Consider the following 21,301-nt stretch of genomic DNA (forward strand, 5'->3'; position numbering starts at 1 on the left):
ACAGAACACATAGCTGGAGGTGGTCTAGAAAGTGCCCCACCTCTCTGTTCAGGCTAGACTCCAGAACTGGACTCTGTACTGCTAAGGTCTACCTTAAGATTACACCTATTGTTGACTCTTCCTGAATTCTAAATTATTTTACTGGGGTTAACAAATAGTATATCATCAGTGCTATCCCTCAGGGACCAGGGTAAGAGTAGGGATGTGGGTAAGGCTCTGGTCAGATGGTTACATATGAAGGATTATAGATAGGTAACCAAATTCCTTTCCAATATTTTTCAGTAGAATATTAGAGAATTTCCATCACCTCAGTCAAAACACTTGAGATAATCTTATTTTTTTTTTTTTGTCCTTAGCACCCTTTATTGAAGTATAACCCTTGATGACAATCTGGCAGGCATATCAATGTCAGCCAAGACAGGAGTGGTGGAGGACACAATCGCAGAAACAATTAGATTCAGAAAAATAATAGCTTTACATGGCATAGGTGACACCCAACAGCTGTACAACAAACACTGGTTCTTAATCGATAGAAATTGCCCCTGCCCCACCCCCCTCTAAAGATCTACTAATCTTCAAACACTATAATACACTGTTACAGAACTGTTACTGGCATAGACAACTCCTTTGCCAAAGACAGTGGGAGTCACCAAGCTCCAAACAGAAGGAAGTAGCCAGAAATGTGCTCAGCTTCCTCCATCTGGGACTTGCTATGGGCAGAGCAGCACTTTCAGGGAGACTGGGGTTCAGGCTGTGGTTGTGGTTCCCCCAGGGAAGCTTTCTGACACAGGGGGCTAAATGGAAAACAGAGCCTGATCCTGGATTTGAAAAAGTCTTTTTCATCTTTTATCCTCTTAGTTCCTCTGCATTGTCTCTTCCTTTCTGGGGTCTTGTTTTTAGTGTGTCTGTCTCTCTTGGGTTCCCCTTGAGCATTTATCACTAAGCCCTGGCTGAGTCTGTAGCTGGTGGGACTCAAGGAGACTTAACTACCCAGAGCCCGGGGTTGGGGTAGGGGAGTAAGAAGGGACAAGCGATAGTAACCCTTGCATGGATTCCTCTCTATCAACCTATTACCCACTGGGGCCTGTGTGAGTATTTGAAGAGAGAGGATAGAAGTCAGGACCAATAACTCTCTTTGGGGAAATCCTCTGGCCCACCTTCCACACTGCTACACACCTCAGACCTTGCCAGAGGGCTGAGCCCAGGAAATGAGAACAGGGGAGCGGCACTGCATCTCAAATAATACTGGCAGCTTTGAAGTACCATAATTCACATCTGTAGCTTGGGGCATTAGTTCCTGTTTAGTAGCAGACTTTTGTCTGCCAAGCTTCACTGCTCAGTATAGGGGTTATTTTATTAAGTGCTTTAGAAACCATCCTTCTGGTGAAAATGAGCATCCTTTTGTTCTGATTCCAACTCTAATCTCAGGTGGGATGAGGGACAAAAATAACATAGTCAATAGTACTTCTAGAGTGATAAATTTAATATACAACCAATCTAATGCTGATTAGGAAAACCCAGAATGTGGTCTTTGTGTCCAGGTACTCTTCCCTGTGCCTGTGTTCCCAAAAAGCTGCTTTAGCACCACCCCAAATCTTAGAATGATGGATTATGTTGGCCTCAAGCCCCCCCCCCCATACAGGACATCTCAATTTACTCCTTATTTATCCTAGAGCCTGTTTAAGAAAAAAAAAAAAAGATGACAACAGCAGCCTCTATTCATAGCACTCCCCCACCTTCCTCAACCTTGGCTTGGGTAAGCCTAGCCCTTTACAAGCCATCAGCCTTCCTGAATAGCATAGATTCCTCCACTTGAGGGGAGAATGGCAGGTTGACATTTTAACAGTGGTTCTGATAGCAGCAGTTCACTAAGAGCATACCAAGGGACCCCCTCAGGACACACAGCTGGCCAATATTCTTCCATTGTTTCCAAATACAATGAAGAGGAAATGGAAGCTAGAGAGCAGTATTTGTAGCAGTAGCAAAGTTCTCTGGCAAATTCTTTGGCTGAATGAGGCATCCCTGCTGCTACAGTTCACCTCCAAGGACCCTGGGAAACTCAGCAGTAACTAGAAGAGATGTCAGGGCTTAACTGGGCAGGGCTGTGCAACATGAACCAGGGGCTCCAGTGAGCGAGGAAGAGGGAATGGAGCTGGATAATAGGCTAGAGTTTGGTCACAGCTCCTTTCCTGCTGTCGCCCACCTGAGGGATTTTCCAATTTTCTAGGACAGGACCTTGGCAACAATAGCAGCGTTCATTGTTTGTGTGCCTAAGATCCTGGCTGGGTTGTAAGTTGCTCTGGGCAGAGGTGGAGGGGTGGGTTGTGGGTTGGGGGGGTGGCTGATGAAGGGGTGGCCCTGACTGGAGCTTCTAGCTACCATGAATTTCAGTTCCCTGGGTCAGGCCAGAGGCTGGAAAAAGCAAATGTGAGATGGAAGATCTCCTGAACTCTCTGCTACCCAATTTCTTAGATGGGAGGTGGTAGAGAGATGGGTAAACCCTTAAAACTTAAACCTGTTGGGGAATGCTAAGCTCATGGTTATCCTGATGTCAAGGAAAGTATAGGGCCAGGTCAAAGTAAGCTGAGTTCAAGGTGAAAACTCCTTTCGTAGACCCTTGTAAACTTCAGGGAAAGAATTCAAGACTTTGGCTCTCGCGGGGTTGGCAGGGGCGAAGAATTTGAGGCTTTGGCTTTTGCTCATCTAACCTCAGTGAAATTCAGGCTGATCTACAAAAAACACCTTCCTTCTGGGATTACTTTTCCCTCTCCGATTCCCCTTTTCTCACCTTCTTAGTTAATAAAAATGAAAAAAAAAATCAAAACATAAAAATAAATAAAATCAAAAGGTCATTTAAAATACAACAAAGAACCCCTTCCTCAATAATGAAATGTTTATCCAGAAGTCAGCTTTAGTGGAGCTCTTAATGGCCCAGAGCGTGAAGACCTTAGGGTAGGCACCTATAACCCCCAGCAAGGAAAGGTAGGAAGGGACAGAATGTGGTAGGCCAAAAGTCTCAGGACAGGAGGAAGGCCACACTAGCCAGGGCAGAGAGTAGGCCTCCTTCCCCCTCAATCAGCTGCTGGGGAAGGTGGAAATGGAGCTGATTCGTGTAAGCCTAGCTTCTGCAGGGGCACCTAGGGGTTCCCAGTCTTTGCTTACATTCTGTTTCGTGTTATTTCTTCTTCTGTGCTTCCCACTGCAAAGCTTACATGAGGCCCTTAAATTGCTAGTGAGTGATACCTTCAAGACATTCAGATCTCTGTGGGAAATGGCTGGGCAACGAACCTTGGGCAGGATGGAGCTACACAGGCAGATTCTCTCTGAGCCTCGAGAGGCTGATTGTGGTGTGGATGGGTGGTGAGTGCATGATGTCTTTGGAGTCCTGGTACCAAGGAGAATGAAGACATTTTTTTGGTTCTGTGTGCAGTGAGTGCTTGCCTATGCAAACTGTGGGAAGGAGAGTGTGGTTGTATAATCACACCTTGCTGCAGGCACTTCTGCTTCTTGCTTCTCCCTAGGGTAGAAGTTTGGGGCCTCCTCAGGGACTCCTAGCTGGGTGGGGGCATTGCTAGGTGAGGGGCAGTGACAGATGTCCAAGGTAGAGGCTATGGAACAAACTGCTAACTAACTGCTATCTACTTGCTAACAAACTGCTAACAAAGGTTGAAAGCACTTCCCGTTGTGTCTGGGCAGGGATGGCATGTCAGTCTACTGGTGGATTAGAAATTGCTGGGCCCCAGGAGTAGGCTCTCCCTGAGACATTTGAGCTGCTCTTCCCCAAGCTTGATCTTCTCCTCCAGCTCTCGCTGTTCGATGATGAGAGCAGATTTCATCTTCACAAAGTGCTGGTAGTCTTGGAGCTGGTCCTGAGGCAGGTAGCGGGAGACCATGCCAAACACCAGCTTCTCCCGGCTGTCCACATGCTCCTTCAGCTCCTTGGCATCTGCCAACTGCCCTGTCAGCTGCTGCTTCTTCTCTATCAGCACCAACTGAGGAATCAGATAGACCAGTTAAGAGCCATGCCAGTTCCCAGTCAGCTGCCTAACCCATGGCTCCACCAGGAAAGCGGCTGCCAACAACTCCCCACTCTGCGCTAACTCACCATCCCTAGACTTCCTACATGAAGTCCACCTTCATGCAAAAGCCCTTCTTTCCTAGAGCAGCAGGGAGGATGAACACAACAGTGATTCTGGATGGGGTGATGTGCATTCACCCCTTTCCATCCCTAAACGGTCTTTCATCCATGGACCACCACCAGGGTTGGGTAGGGGAAGGCTCTGACAAAGCCATCTCATGCCCCTTCCATCCGGAAAACAAAGATCACTGTAACGGTGCTTTCAAAATGGTATGTGTCTCTGTGTTGGTGTACAGGTGTGAGTGTACATATCTGTGTGTGTACGCATGTGTATATGTGCCTTTTATTGTGGATTCCAATTTGTATCCCAAACCACTTCTGTGTGGAAAGGTAATATACTTTTGGGTCGGGGATATATGCAGAGTGGCCCAACCTGTGAAACTGATAGACTCCCAATCTCAGCTACTTGGTGAGACCTTGTCCTCTAACTCAGAGAGAAAACGAGGTGAACTTGCTGCTGCTGCTGCTACTACTACTACTATTACCAGCAGCACCACCAATACCACCACAACTATTCCTACTACTACTCTTACTACCACCATCAGTACCAATACTACTATTACTACTGTTATTACCACTAACGCCAATAATACCACCACTACCACCACTACCACTACTACTATTACTACCACTATCACTATCAATACCACTACCACTACTTCTACTACTACTACTACTATCACTGGCAGGTAGCCCTCATTCAGCTTTTACCCTGTTCCAGGCCCTGTTTTAAGTAATTCATATGTATTATGTTATATATTTATTTAAGATTTTATTTATTTGAGAGAGGGAGAGCACTGGGGGAGAGTGAGAGGAAAAAGCAGACTCCCCACAGATCAGGGAGCCCAATGCAGGACTCGATCCCAGGACCCTAGGATCATGACCTGGGCCAAAGGCAGATGCTTAAATGATTGAGCCGCCCACATACTCTGGATTATGTAATTTAATTTTTAGAACCCCATGAGATATAGGTAGTGTGTTTTTGAAGAGACTGAGATAGAATACAGTTAAGTTGCCCACAGTCACACAGTTAATTGTTGGTAGAGCCAGAATTTCCAGGCACTTAAAAGCCAGTGCCCATACTATGCTTTATTGTGTCCCAGATAAGCCAAACTTGAAAAAGGGAGCTCGAGAAGGAACAGACAGCATTTCCCCCATCTAACCCCCCAGAGACCCCAACTCTACCTTCTCCTGGTTGGCCTCTGAATCGATGCTGTTGAGAGCATTCTCCACCCGGGCCAGTCGTCCAGAGAGGGACAGCAACAGGTTGACCACTTTGTCTAGGTCCCCGATAAACAAACGGTATTTTTCAAACTCATTGGATTTACAGACTGCTTTTAGGTTGGCTTCCACCTCCTCTCCAAGGGCAGAATTGGCACTGATGTCCTCTAGCAGTCCTCGCTGGGCCTCCCGCAGGACAGAAAGTTTTCTACTGATGCTCTCAATAAGCTGTATCTAGGAGAAATCAATAGGAGAAGGCAAAGGATGAGAATGGGGACCACAGAAACTGATCTGTGCCTGTAACCTCTGTTTTGGGATCCCTGAAAGAGATGGTAGACTCTACGCGTCCTCAGAAACAAAGGAAACCCGAGCAAGTCATGAGAAATTCCAGTTTTCTGGACAGGAGTCCTCTATCTCACCTATTTCTTCAGATCTCGTAGGAATCTGCCACCACCAAATTTCTTGGCATCAGGTAAGTGGTACCCATGGGCTAATTCTCATTTGCCAGATGTAACTTAATAAATACTTACTGAGACCACTTAATAAATAGGAATTGGAATGCTTGTGAGAGCATGGGTTGGAAAAGCATTGTCATCAAGTGTTTGCCTTTGGTTTCATTGATTGTCCTTCAATCCACTCAAGTACCTCTTCTGTGCATGGCACTGTGCTGGCTCTTCACCCCCTCTCTGTTTGGCTTTTGAGGCCTTTTGGATAAGACTGTGGGTTCTGAAGTCCCCATAACTAGGTCTGACTTCTAGTTCTGCCCCCTTCCTGGCTGTGTGACCTTGGGCAAATTTCTTCATGGACTTTTACACTCTTGATCGGCAGAATGGGCATAACTGCAGTACCCACCTCATTGAATGTGCAACGAGCTTAGCAGGGACTAAGTGTTTAATAAAGGCTGGCTGCTATTGCTGTCATTCAGCCTGGCCCCACCCTACCGTTCCAATCTCAAGATTCAAGCTTTCAGGATTTGCCCCTCATTCCATCTGCATTTACAACAATCATCCATGCGTTCCTGATTTGCTTTATGCAGTTCTACCTACTCTCCATCTCTTCCTTCACTTTGACTAATCCCCTTCTTTCTTGAGAGCCCAGCTTTGCTCCCACCCTCCCTGCAGGAAGCTTCTGCCTCCATAGCCCTTCCTTTCAATGATCTCTTTTTCTGAACTCTCCTGTCTTTCAGAAATAGAACACTAGAGTGTAATTTGAAGTTGTTCATTCCCTGTTTCACATGGGTGCATCTGATCCCTCTTCTACTGATGATAAGTTTCTTTTTTTAAAAGATTTTATTTATTCATTTGAGAGAGAGGAAGAGCATGCATGCGTGCATGACAGCACAAGCACGGGTAGCAGAAGGCAGAGGCAGAGGGAGAGAGAGAAGCAGGCTCCCCGCTGAGCAGGGAACCTGATTCTGGGCTCGATCCCAGGACCCTGGGATCATGACCTGAGCCGAAGGCAGACCCTTAAACCGACTGAGCCACCCAGGCGCCCTGATAAGTTTCTTAAGAGAAGCACCTCCTGTGTCTTCTGATCTGTCTTGCCTCTGGGTGTAACCAGTTCTGGAACTCCACTCACAGGAAGGTAGTGTAGTAGAGCAGCCATTTGGAGTCGGAGATGCCTGGATTCCAATTCCACCCCCTCCAAAGTGTGTGACCTTGGGCAAGATACCCAATCTCATGAAGTCCTTTGTTTCCTCATCTGTAAACTGGAGAAGCTTCTCCTCTCCTCCCACTCCCCACTACCATTGTGAGGGTTAAGTTAGATCATAGAAGTAAAATGCTTCGTATTTTGCCTGGCACTTTAAGTGCTCAATATCTGTTTAGTATTGCTGCCGCCGCCGCTGCTGCTGCTGCTACTGTTGTTATTATTATTATTATTATTAATCACGCACTCTGAGCTAGTAGATGCTTGCCTGGTGCACAGTCCTAACAAGAACCGAGCTGCCTCAGGTTGCTCACAGTTTCTGCTCAGCATCGCACTATGGTTAAGGGCATGGACGCTAGTGCCAAACTACTTGGGTTTGAACCCCAGTTCTGCCACAAAGCACCAGTGTAGCCTTGAGCAAATCACTCAACCTTTCTGTGCTTCAATTTCCCCATCTAAAAAATGGGATAACAATAGCACTTACCTCATAGTACTGTTCTGAGAATAAAATGAGTTAATACAGGTTACACACTTAGAATAATATCTTGTATCTTGTGTATATATATTGAAGTACTCTTCAGTGTTTTTTCTTTATATATATATATATATGTATATATTATATATATATATGTATATATTATATATATACATATATATATATATAATTTTTTTTTAGGTAGAGAGAGGGAGAGACAGTGCACACGAGCGAGTGGGGAGGGGCAGAGAGAGAATCTTAAGCAGACTTCACACCCAGCATGTAGCCCAACACAGGGCTCTACCTTATTATGGCTCTGAGCTCATGACCTGAGCTGAAAGCAACAGCTGAATGCTTGACTGACTGAGCCACCCACACACCCTGCTTCAGGGTTTGTTTTATTATTACTCACACCCAGGCACTGTGGGACCACAGGCTTGTTGTTTTCTAGCATGGGTTCCTTTCTAGTAGTTTATTTAGAAATGTCCAAGGAGAAATGTCCAGGAAATGTCCCAAGAGAGTCTTCTCTGGGTCTAGGGCCTGGTATCTATTTCAGAACCAGTCAGAAGTCAGGAGATCACCATGATCTTAAGACTGAAGCATCATAGTTTTATATATAGGGAAAATTCTAAAACCCACTGGGAATTAGGAATCAATGCTACAAATGACACGACATAATTAATTAGATGCCAAGAGGGTCCCAGTTATACCTCTTCCTTTTTCTTTCCCAAACAAAACTCAATGCCAGGGACAAGGGAGGGCTGGGGGCCAAACGATTAACTTGGAAAATCACCTACCCACCATAGCTCTTGGGTTCCATCGTTCCATAGATCTGGAAGGATGCAAACGAAGACAGCCCTTTGTTCTTGGCACCTACTTTTGCAACCTGAACTTCAGTCCTGGGGAAAGTGTGCTGGATAGAGCTGAGGAATCATCACAGACCCAGCTAGAGCAGGAGTTGCTTTTCTAGGATATTGCAAATTGGTGACCTTCTTCACCTGTCTTCCTCAGACAAAAGCTGTCCTAGCTTCCCCACAATCACTTCAAATCACTACCTGCTATTCCGTGCCTTGCCATTTCTGGTAATTTTTCTCCTTTCCTGGTCAGACTCTTATTAGCTTTGCTCCTAATAAAGAGGTCCCAAGTAAGCCAGAAGCAGCCTTGCCATGCTCAGGGAACACAGAAGCCAAGGAGGCAGGCATCTGGATCAATACAACTCTGATACCACCATGCTTCCAATTCTTTCCCTGACATTTTGCTTCAGATTTGAAAGTGGTGGGGGGTCTCCTGCAAATGGCCTTGAGCTTTCCTACAGGTCATGTCTTGAATGAGAAGCATGGGCAGAGGAGCAATTTATATTGAGTTCAGATGTTCACAAACTGGTAAATTAGACCTTTGGGGTTACCATGGAAACCTTATTTGCCTACGAAATAAAATGGGTAAGTGCAGGGAGGGCAAAGTGATTCCAGGAATTTGATTAGAAAACTAGCCTAGTGATGCTTACAGGAAGAACAGGGAGGCTTTGCAGCAAAAACATCATTTCTATCACTTGTTCTACTATTTTTGAGAGATTATGGATTATTCTTGCAAATAAATACTAACGTTTACCAGCCTCCATTTTCTCCCTTTTTTTTTTTTTGGCTTAGTCAGTCTATTCCCTCACCCAGAAAGTGATACAGAGAATACAATCAATGCCTGCTATTGGTTTGAGCTTGCTGGCAAAACCTGATGTACCATGGGCAGCAAGTTACTTACAAGGCTGGCTAATTTCAGAGGGACTGCGTGGTCAAGTAGAAAGTGTAACAGTCTTGACTTCAAGTCCTGGATCTACCAGTAGGTCTATAACCCTGGGCAACCTAATCTTCTTAACTGGAAAAAAGGGGATCACTGTCTAGTTGTTTTAGGGATTCGAGAGACACAGTGATGATGATGATGATGATGATGATGATGATGATGATGATTTCTATTACTATCAGTACTCTTATTGGCTGGATCAAAAAGAGACCAAAGTTGCATTTGTGAGGAACCCAAAGAGACTAATTTGATGTCCATACTGAACGGGGACAACTTGGTACAGGGATGTACCAAGTTGTTCTGGACAACTTGGTACAGGGATGTATCAAGTTGTTCTGGAGAGTGTAGAGGGCAGGTCAACCTCCAATCACACAAATTAAATGCTAAAAACCTAAGTCATATTAGAAAACTTCACCTTTTTTTGAGCCAGTTCATGGTCAACTTCTTCCTCTTCCAGGCCAATCTCTGCCATTTCGGGTTGGTCTTTCAACTTGTTCAACAGTTCTGCCTTGGCCACAGAAATATTGTAATAGGCTGAGTAAGAGGTAGGCATCCCTGGGGCCCCCAGAGGAGGTGAGAAGTGCTGAAATTCTTGTCTGTGGAAACAAAGAATGACCATTTGAACACCTCTGTTGAGAGGCTCCTAAACTTTCTGCTTCTTAATTTCCCCATTTGTGAAAACAGGACCCTGCTTCACCAAGGAGCTATGGAATAAGGAAATGATGGACCAGGAATCACTGCTGAAATGTCAACTGGCCACATGAAGATTACCCAAAAGCCAAGGCAAGGCCAACTTTGAGAACTTAGAAGGCTATTTCTATGCCCCTGACTTCAACAGGTGGGGAAATTCTTTAGGGAGGATTTGGTTTGGTCAGCGCCCCACTAAGATCCAGAAAGACTAGAAGGCTACAAAGTTCTGAGCTTCTGATTTTCCATGATTCCCTTCAGTTCATGGCCCTGGCATATAAATCCCCAGGGAGGGAGGAGGTAGCAGGGATATATCTGAGACCTTAGCTATTCATCCTCCAAGACTGTTGGCTTCCCTCCTGCCCAGCCTGCATTGCTGCTCTCTCCAGCTCTATCTAGTCTACTTGCTTACAGAGGCATCCCACAGCTTTCCTGGACACTCTCATAATTTATTCTTTCCCGGTGGTGCCACTCCTGATTGATGTGGCCCCTCCGCTGCAGATCACCCACAGCAAAGAGGACACCTGTGACTTCAGCAGTGGTCACCATGCTGGAGGCTGGGGTTAGCACCCCTGCCAGGGACTGGTTACAGCCTACCACATGTCTCATGAGCTCTTCTGAGACTGCCTGTGAGGCAGGCCTTCAGCCTGGGAAGGGATAGCATCTCTCCACTTCGGGCATATCCCCAAAGGCCCCAGCCTCCTCCATGGTTGCAGAATGAAATGGGGAGAAATTGTAACCCGTGGCCCCCAGGGGCTTGACAAGTGTAGCGGCAGACCCTGTTGTCTTGGGTTCACTGAAGCCCGTGGGGCTGAGGTGCTGCTTCTCAGAGCCCCAGCCCACGAAAGAGAACTGCTCCTCAGGGAAGAAGTAGCTCTGGCTCCACCCTGGCTTGGGTTTGGACTCTTCTGCCATCGAGGCTTCTGGTCTGGTGTGAGGAAGGAAATAAAGAGAAATGCTTTAATATCAGGTTTCAGTGACAGAAGGGCAAATAATTCTACCCATGGCTTATGCAACAGGGAGGTCCACCCCCACTATATTCTTGGAGCCTACCAGCCACCCCAACCCTCCACCTGTCTGTGTCACTGACCCTTTGCTAACCTCTAGCTATTTGAAAGGAAAAATAGGAGAAACTCATTAGTCATTTTTGCAGCTACTTGCAGCTCTTAGATAAAGGTCAAAAATAATGGTTAAAAGGCTCCACAGCTATTTACTGATTCATGCTATGCTGCCTCCTAATTCACCACGCAAAAGAAACTTGGGCATGCCAATATTCCTCATCCAAGGTATTCATTTTACCTGTGGGTTTTTAAGATAATAACACTAATAAACGAACAACACTAGCTAATATTCAGACGTGGCTTACTATGTCTTAGAAGCTGTCCTATGATGTGTTTTTCTGTATGTGAGGGGTAGGGGTGTTTGTGTGTGTGTGTGTGTGTGTGTGTATACATAGAGATTAAAAATGTAATGCTCACAACAACCATTTTACAGATAAGGAATATGAGGCATTGAGAAAGTGGAAGAGGAAAAGTGACTTCCTCAAGGTCACCAAATAGTAAATGACAGACCCAAGATTTAGACCGAGGCAACCTAACTCCACTATGTCACTATGCTATCCTGCCAAAGTGACAACTTGACATCATATAAAACCTTGCATGTAAGGAATTTTCTGGCTGGACTAGATCTTTGTTAGCAGACAAGAGAGAACATTCTGGAAGGAATATGAATATATGAACTTAGGGAATTCTTACCTATAAGAAAAAATATATAGGACATGTGTGAGAGAGTTCAGAGTCAGAAAATGCTGAGAGAAAGTACAGAATTAAGGGGGAAAAAGGGATGTGGCTGCATGTCACTTATATTTCAGTAAAACTGGAAATATTTTTTAAGGGATATACTAATTATAGACTCAGATCGCAGCAGACACAGCCCTATACCATGTCACAGTGTATCATATTAGGCATTATGTCTTAGTGCCTCTGTCCTCGTAATCTCCACAGATAAGGCAGAAGTTATAGGAAATCTAAGAAACATAATCTGCATTTTATAAGGAACACTGAAGCAAAAATCAGATTCCTTCTGCAGAGCACTGAGAGGAAATGCATAGAGCTCAGAAACTAAACTATACCTGTACTCAAACCAGAGTTAGGAGACTTAACACTTGAAAATTCCACTAACCTGCTTTCATATGTATCCCAGCATTTTGTAACTGAATAGTATGTGGGTTATGGAGATGATCTGGTTTGACTTGGCCGAAATTAGCATGTCTTTTTTTTTTTTTTTTTTGCATTTTAGATTCAAAATACAATACACCTACCTATCCCTAAGACTTATTCCTTAAAAAATCTTAAAGCAACTTCCTTCTGGTTAGAACCCTATGCTCTCCCAGGGTCTGGAATATGATCTGGAGGAGTACAGAGATCTTGGGAGGATGTAATGGGCACAGTGAACCACATGACCTGGGTTCCGACACCCTGTGATCTTTAGTTCCCCTGTGCCACACTTTTCTCACCTACAAGATGTAGGACACTAATGGTATCTATTTCATAGGCTGGTTGTGAAGATTAAATCCATCAACACACAAAAGTGCTTAGAACAATGCTTGGCACATAGGAAGTAGGCAAAAAAATATAACAAGACAGGAAACAACATGTGTTGGAGAGGATGTGGAGAAAGGGGAACCCTCTTACACTGTTGGTAGGAATGCAAGTTGGTGCAGCCACTTTGGAAAACAGTGTGGAGATTCCTTAAAAAATTAAAAATAGACCTTCCCTATGACCCTGCCATTGCACTACTGGGTATTTGCCCCAAAGATACATATGTAGTGAAAAGAAGGGCCATCTGTACCCCAATGTTCATAGCAGCAATGGCCACAGTCGCCAAAGTGTGGAAAGAACCAAGATGCCCTTCAATGGATGAATGGATAAGGAAGATGTGGTCCATATACACTATGGAGTATTATGCCTCCATCAGAAAGGCTGAATACCCAACTTTTGTATCAACATGGACGGGACTGGAAGAGATTATGCTGAGTGAAATAAGTCAAGCAGAGAGAGTCAAATATCATGTGGTTTTGCTTACTTATGGAGCACAAGAAATAACACGGAGGACATGGGGAGATGGAGAGGAGAAGGGAGTTGAGGGAAATTGGAGGGGGAGATGAACCATGAGAGACTATGGACTCTGAAAAACAATCTGAGGGGTTTGAAGGGGCAGGGAGTGGGAGGTTGGGCCAGCCTGGTGGTGGGTATTATGGAGGGCACGGATTGCATGGATCACTGGGTGTGGTGCATAAACAATAAAATAAAAATAAAAAATAAAAAATTTTAAAAAATATTAGCTTTGTTGGGAATAATGCTGTTCCTTAAATCCACACCATTCAAAGAGGCATCTATAACTGGTTCTCTGCAACCACAGCTAGCTAGGGCTGTGTGCAAACAGATGTTTCCCCTTGCATCCTATAGTCATTAAACAAAATAAATCTCTGGAACGGATTACAAGATCTCTAGTAATAGCAGTTTCCTTCTCTCTGGCCAAGGCACCAAGGTGAATGGAGGTAAATAAAAGGAGGAAGGAGTAGGAGGCTGAAAGGGGCAAGTCTGGGGCCTGTAACTATGACCGCTGGGACCCTCTGCCCTACAGGGACCCAAAGGCCTCCTAAAGGCCTGGCTCGTTGCAAGAGAGCCAGAGAGAGGCTGCCTAGGATGGCAAATGAAGCATAGGTTTTAGAGCACGCAGGTCTAGCTTTGGGATCAGAGTCCGTTAGTCCCTTATTTTCCTCAGCTGTAATTTCTTCATCTGTCAAATGGGAATCATCTGTCAAACGGCCCACAAGGCTATTGGGGGTTAAAGGAAATCAGCGGGATAAAACGACTAGCTGTGTGTGGCCCACAGCAAATGCTTAATACCCGTTCAGCTATTTGTTTATCTGTTCTGTCTTCTTAAATGTTAAGTGCCTACTCTCTGCTAGGTCACCTTCCCTTCTCCCTGCCAGGACAGGATGCGACCACGGTCACTTTCCACAAAGCATGTTCTCATCACAGTAAGAACACTCTCCAGCTAGATGGACAGCTTGAGAAGCAGCCATGAGGACTCCAATGAGAGATTCTCATGGTGTCAGGAGCTAGTTGGGCCCTGTTGTGCTGTGCTTGTTGACCTGGTGCTGGAAAACTCAACTAGGTCCAGATTGCTGGGTAAAGGAGCTGTGGGTGGGTAAGAGCCAGGAAAACAAGGTACTTCTAATAGCAACAGTGTCTCAGGCCTGTTCCATCTCTAAGGGGATTTAAAGAAAGCACTTAAAGTATAGACACTTGCCCCCCAGCCGTTCCCCCAGCAGAGTGTGGGCTGAGCTCTCTGCAGGACGCCCGGCAGAGCTGAAGCCAGAGCTCTGCTGCTTTGGAGCTAAGACGACAACCACCAGGCACTGTATGCCATGCTGATGAGCACAGGCACAGGGAGGCAAACAGACACCAGCAGCCCCGTGGCCAGACTACCCTCCTGATTTGGTCTCCCTGTCCACTCCATCAACTGCTGCCTATGGCCCACCGAAGCTAATGCAAAGAGGCAGGGTAACAGGGCTGGGGGTGTTGGAGAAAGTGGAAGAGGCGGCTAAGAGTGACCCTAACTGTTGTAAGGAATGGGCAGGGCATAAAGCGCCCAGCCCCAGGAACAACTGGGGGAGGAGTTTCAAAGCCCAGACAGGTCCTGGAGCAGAGGCTGGTCAGGCTGTGAGCAGGCCTCTCCTTCTAGAGAGTGAGCAAAAGAAAAGGCAGGAAAGAGCCTGAGCCAGGCTTTGGGGAAATGCCAGGAGGCAACAACGGGTTTAATGTGTTCTGGCTCAGGGGCCTGACACTGATGCATATCTTAAAGGCAAACTGAGAAATAAGATAGTATTTGCACAGTGATATTTAAGAACCTCAACAACTACCATTTACCAATCAACTACTATGAGCTACACACAGGGCTCTCTACTTCATAGAGCTTGTCTTCGTCTTAATGACAATAATGTGGAATGGGTATCATCATGCCCGTTTTCCTGGTGAGAAAAATGTGAGGCTGGGAACAGTTTAATTACTCAGTTAAGCCAATGTCACACAGGTGGTAAATGGTGGAGGTGAAGTTCAAACTCAATCTGCAGCCATGTTGGGGACCTGTCTTTCATAAGCACTTACTTGGGGGAGTTGGCAATTTCCTTCTCTGATGTCCTCCAAAGCCCACCTGTACTGTAACAGCAAGGGGGCTGAGTCTTCTCAGGTTGAGATCCCAAGTGGCCCCTCACCGGAGGCAGGAAATCGCTGGGGTGGAGACCAGAGGGCTCTTGTTCTGTTGGGTGGTTCTGTGAGCTCTGCTTTGAAGCCTCTGAGTGGCCAAAGCCCAAGGGTTGTGGCTGCTCCAGGACCTCTTCAGGATGGAGGGCAGTGCTACCAGTGGTTTCTGAACTGAAATACTGGGGGGGCAGCTCCTCCTCTTCCCCTTCCTCCTCTCCCCCTTCTTCCTCTTCCTCCTCTTCTCCCTCTTCTTCCTCCTCTTCCTCCTCCTCTTGTTGCTGCTTCTGTTGCTGCTGCTGCTGGGTTGCCCGGAATAGCCTGTACTTCTCCCAGTTGGGAGGAGGAGGGCGAGGAGGAGGAAAGGCCTTCTTTCGGGCTCCCAGAGGATCCCGCTGGGTCTCATCAACTTTGGTAAAGAGCTCTCTCCTATGCTGCCCCCAGGCCCCAGAGCTCTGTGGCTCCAAGCTGATGTGACTCTCTGAGAAGGCACGACTCCGCAGCGGGCGGGGCATGGAGGCCATGGAGCTCCCCTCCTCATAAGCGGAAGTTTCCTCTGTTTCTTTCGAGGAGTGCTTGAAGTCTCCGAGAAGGTCAAGGGAAGAGATCGCTCGGTAGCTTGACAAGTCCAGTGCTGGGTTCTCAAGGCAAGGATGGAACGGTGTTGCCCAAGACAAGCTAGCCTTGGAATGAGCCATTTCCCTGCAAAACAGTAAGATGGAGAGTGTGTAAAACAAGCAAGATTCAGATGGCCCCATGTTTTGGATAACATCATTTCTGCAAACTTCAAGATGGCCATAGAACAATGCAAATATACATAGTAAATGCAATCATAAGAGTAGTAATACTAGCACTCAGTATTGATAGCTAACACTTAATCAAGTATGTACTAAATGCCAGGCACTATTTTAAGTGCTTTCTGTGTCCTAGTTAATATTCACAAATGACCCCAGAAGCTAGCTTTTATTAGCATCTCAATTTTATAGCCAGGAAAACTGAGGCATGGACAGGTTAAGTAACTTGCTCCGGGTCATAAAGCTGGTAAGTGGTAGAGCTAGGATTTGAAACTGGACAGTCTAGCTCTAAAGACTGGAAACACACAGTACCCCATGCTGTAGCACTCCAATTGAATGTGCTGTGTACTGGGGCTTACAAGTCTGGTTATTCTGTTATATTGTTTTTGTTTGCTTTGGTTTTAATCATGAAAAATGTTAAATATTTAGAAACATACAGAGATTGCTATAATAAATATTCATGTTCCCACCTACTGCCCAGGATTAGCACATTTTAATACTCTGCCATCTATACTTGATGATTTTTTAAAAAACAAATACATAATACCCTTTGTTTTCACTCCCCACTTCTATTCACCTGCTGTTTCTCCAGATGCACGCTGTACCGTGAATTTGAAATGCTTTCTGTCCATGTTTTTATATTTGTACCAAAAAATATCAAATAGGCAACTCACAAATATCTACAATTTTGGGTTTAAAATAGCTCTTCTAATGCAATTCTAGTCAGAATTCTCAACAGGAATTTTTAACTACAACCTTTTTTAATTAATTTGAAACTTAAAGTAAGATATAATATTGAAAAGTATTTTGCTACAGAAGAAATGGGGGTGAGGGATTAGGCATATTATAAAGCAATTATAATTAAAACAGTGTGTTACTGATTAATAGAACAGAATGAAAATCCCAGAAACACATCGATCTATAAAAACATCATATTTAATTCACCTTCTATAAGAAGGAGATAAAGGATGATTTTTTAAGAGAATTTTTTTGGAGGGGTGCTTGTGTGGCTCAGTCAGCTGAGATCTACCTACCTTTGAGTCAGGTCATGATCTCAGAGTCCGAGGATAGAGCCCTGCATCAAACTCCCTGCTCAGTGGAGAGCCTGCTTCTCCCTCTGCCTGCTGTTCCCCCTGCTTGTGCTCTCTCTCTCTCACTCTTGCTCTATCTTAAATAAATAAATAAAATCTTTAAAAGAAATACTGTCTTAAAAATCTTTTTTTTTTGAGATAACTGCAGAACAGCAATATTTGGAGACGCACCCTCTATTATGTACCAAAATAAATTCCAGATTCAAGACTTAAGGATGTGTGTGTGTGTGTGTGTATTTTAATGTATGTGTTATATGTGTATATATGTATATATATTCTATGTTTATAAGCAAAAAAGTATAAACAGATTAAAAAGACTGTCACTTGTGAGGCAAAATGAGATTCTCATCTTATAAGCAACTGAAAAAATATCCAAAGAAAGAAGTCCAGGCTGATTTAAATAGGTATAAAATATGCATAAAAAGTCAAGCTTCTGTATAATAAAGAGTGACCAAAGTCAAAGGACAGCTCTTTAGTCTCAGAGTATAAAGAGTTAAGCCTCTAAACCAGAAGCTCTGGTTTCCTGCTGTAGCCTGTGAGCAATCAGCATCATGCTAAGTACTGCCTAGTGACAGGAAATTCCAGAAGTTCAGTTAATTCATCAGAGAGAATACCCATTCAATAGTCATACTGAAGACTGAGAATATTTCTTTAAAAAATAATCATACACATAATGGTAGACAAGCTCAAAGAGAATGAAGAACCAAATCTCCTTCAGTGAACTCATCTCCAGTCCCCATTGTGGCTAGCTCGTCACTCACATGGATCAGAAATTCACCTTCACACGTCCATCCACTATCCCTTCTTATTTGAGTCTTTGCCCACCTATAGTTCTTTAAGAATTTAAGTTCCTCCTTGTGTGCAAAGTGTTCTACCTGGCATTTTCTCCAGCAGGAAACAAACAAGGTGATGAGTAGAGAGTAAAAGGTTGACAAATGCTATCAGGCAGAGGACTTTCCTGACATCCTTATCTAAAATAGAGATGGCTTATCCTTCTTTCTTTTGTGCTCTATCCTTTTTCTATCCTTTTTCTTTTGTGTTCTTTCTCAGAACACACATCCCCACTTAACATGATATCACATACCTACTTTTACCTGTTTATTTCATGCTCCACTCTCTAACTAAAATGTAAGCCCCATGAAGGCAAGGATCTTATGTGTCTCATTTATTTAGTACCTAGTGCCTGGCAACACAGTAGGCATTTAATAAATTTTGTTTAATAAATGAATTAATGAATAGAAATATCATATGATCCATAAATTCCACTGGGTACTTACCCAAAGAAAACAAAGACACTAATTTGAAAAGATATCTGCACCTCCATGTTCACTGCAGCTTTATTTAAAATAGCCAAGATATGGAAGCAACCGAAGTGTTGTCAACAGATGAATGGATAAAGAAGATGAATGGATAAAAGATGGTATACACACACACACACACACACACACACACACATACACACACACAGGGATATTACTCATCCATAAAAGAGGGTGAGATCTCGCCATTTGCAACAATACAGATGGACCTAGAGGGTATAATGCTAAGTGAAATAAGTCAGGTAGAGAAAGATAAATACCATATAATCTCACTCATATGTGGAATCTAAAAAACAAAATGAACAAATAAAAAGCGGGTACGGACCCATAAGTGCAGAAAACAGTCTGATGGTAGCCATACAGGTACACGTTGGGGGAGAGGGGATGGGCGAAATGGGCAAAGGGGAGTGGGAGATACAGGGCTCCAGTTACACTTGTGAGCACAGCATAATGTATAGACTTCTCAAATCACTATGTTGTATACCTGAAGCTAATGTAACTTTGTGTATCAAGTGTACTTCCATAAAATAAATGGATTCGTGCCAAAAATGAAAAAAACCCAGCAACCATGACTTTCATATCATAACAGAGTAGAATTATATTTTAAAGATTTTATTTGTCAGAGAGAGAGAACAAGTAGGGTGGAGGGAGAGGATCCCCACTGAGCAAGAAGCTGGATGTGGGATTTGATCCCAGGACCCCAAGATCATGACCTGAGCTGAAGGCAGACACTTAACCAACTGAGCCACCTACGAAGCAGAATTAAAGGCAAAAATCAAATAATAAGACAAAGAGGGGCACTATAAGTTAGTGGTTAGAACACATGATTAACATCTAACTACCCTAAATCTTTATGTGTCAACATAGCATCAAAATTCATAAAGCAAAGCCATAGGAAATGCAAAGGTAGAAAAAGGGAGCAATGGACTATGAGGCTGTTTCAGCTGATGACAGATATGACAGTCAAAACTAAGATAATGGGAACACTTAAATTTCTCTATTCTCAAGGGTCCATTGAACCATTCGTTCTTAAATTGACTCCATATTAAGCCAAAAATGAAAGAAGTACAAATAATGGTACCTAATAACAACATAACAACACAAGAAATTAGTAACAAAAATGAAAGACAAAAGCTTCTAGTACATAGAAAATAAAAGGGAAGAAAATATCCCCCAATATAGTCAAAGAAGGGATCTGATCTGAAATTGAAGAATACCTAAAAAATAATAATAAAGGGGCGCCTGGGTGGCTCAGTGGGTTAAGCCGCTGCCATCGGCTCAGGTCATGATCTCAGGGTCCTGGGATCGAGTCCCGCATCGGGCTCTCTGCTCGGCAGGGAGCCCGCTTCCCTCTCTCTCTCTCTGCCTGCCTCTCCATCTACTTGTGATTTCTCTCTGTCAAATAAATAAATAAAATCTTTAAAAAATAATAACAATGAAATATCAGAAGCTAGAAAATTTGAATGAATAAAGCAGTGGTCACAAGAAAATCTGTAGCCTTCAATGCTTACATTAATACATAAGAACAAATTAAGATCAATGAATTAAGCACTGAACAAAAGATGTCAAGAAAAGAGCCACAAAAATAGACGTAAGCAAAGCAGAAAGAAAACTAATGGCAGAAATTAATACACTGGAAAACAAATGATAGAATTAATAATTAAAGCCAAAAGCTACTACTTCAAAAGAAAATATAAAACAATAAAAAAGACAAACCACTTGCTAATCTAGTTAAAAACCCCAAATGCACAAAATTAGAAATGGAGAAATAACCACAGTTGCAGAGTAAATGAAAAGAGTAAGAGAATACTTTGTTCTACTCTATGAAAACAAGTTAGAAAGCTTAGGATGTTTTTCTAGGAAAATAAAAGTTACCAAAACCAATTGCAGAAGAATGGAAATATTTAAATGCACCTGTTATCATAGGAAACAATGTTGATAAATTTGGCAAAATAAAGATAGCACACTCACATGATCTTGTGTTAATTCTACCAACCTTCAAGGAACAGACAACCTCAATGCTATTTACACTTCCTAGACTCTGGAATCTATTGAGGGAAAAGAAAAGAATCCTGCATAATGTCAATACCAAAACCCAACAACTAGAATATACATAAAGACAAATGAGAAACCAGTCTCATCTAAGAACACTATTGCAAAAATGTCACCATTTTTTGCATTTAAAAATACAAATATTGGGAAATTAGTACATATAAGGGATTTATTAATAAACTACCAACATATACTGAAAGTGCATGCTCCAAATTCTTTCTGAAGAGGGTGCATGATCCAAAAAAGTTGGAAAACACTGGTCTGGGACAGTTGTTTCTAATCAAAATGGCTCTTGAGTGAAATTACCCAGAGTGGTTGTTGAAAATGCAAATTGGTGAGCCCCCCCCCCCCAGAAATTGGGATTTAGTACCTCTGTGGTGATGCCTGGGAATCTGAATTTTTAACAACTGCCCCCAAGGGATTCTAATACAAGTGGTTCTGGGACCATACTATGGAAACAAGCATCCAGGGTGAAAATGATGGGAGGGCTATGGTTTGGGTTGGAGATTGGGGGACAGAGTTCTTTGTTCCAGTTAGGTTTGCTTCCCATCTATTCAGCCTGTCTTCCACCCATCACCACACAGCTTCCCACCTTCTTTCCCTGCCTCTCTCCCTTCTCTGCCTTCATCTCCAGTCTAGCCGCATTATGAAATGCAGGTGGTGACAGCAAGGTCTCCAAAGACCCTCACTGGGCTGATGTCCTGCAACTGTGGTGACAAGAGTACTCAAATTTACCACCCTTTCCTCTTCCCTCACCAGAGCACAGGAAAGGCAAGGCAAGAGAGTAGAGTGGAAAGAACCCAGTGTCAGAAAGAC

General features: G+C 43.8%; 1 protein-coding gene across 3 annotated transcripts in view; it reads right to left on the reverse strand.

Annotated features, from left to right (window-relative positions):
• Nucleotides 1–335: 335 nt before the first annotated feature.
• The window catches only part of SHROOM4 (shroom family member 4), a 207,963-nt gene continuing 186,997 nt past the window's right edge, over nt 336–21,301 (reverse strand). For all 3 annotated transcript variants that reach the window (XM_032331862.1, XM_032331863.1, XM_032331864.1), the window contains 5 exons: nt 15,137–15,931; nt 10,741–10,890; nt 9,691–9,871; nt 5,324–5,593; nt 336–3,992 (listed from right to left, as the gene is read on the reverse strand). In XM_032331862.1, coding sequence (XP_032187753.1) covers nt 3,723–3,992; nt 5,324–5,593; nt 9,691–9,871; nt 10,741–10,890; nt 15,137–15,931 — 1,666 coding nt within the window. In that variant the 3' untranslated portion in view covers nt 336–3,722. The remainder of the gene's footprint in view (nt 3,993–5,323; nt 5,594–9,690; nt 9,872–10,740; nt 10,891–15,136; nt 15,932–21,301) is intronic.

Source organism: Mustela erminea, chromosome X (genome assembly GCF_009829155.1).
Source record: "Mustela erminea isolate mMusErm1 chromosome X, mMusErm1.Pri, whole genome shotgun sequence".
In the NCBI taxonomy this organism is placed as follows: Eukaryota; Metazoa; Chordata; class Mammalia; order Carnivora; family Mustelidae; genus Mustela; species Mustela erminea.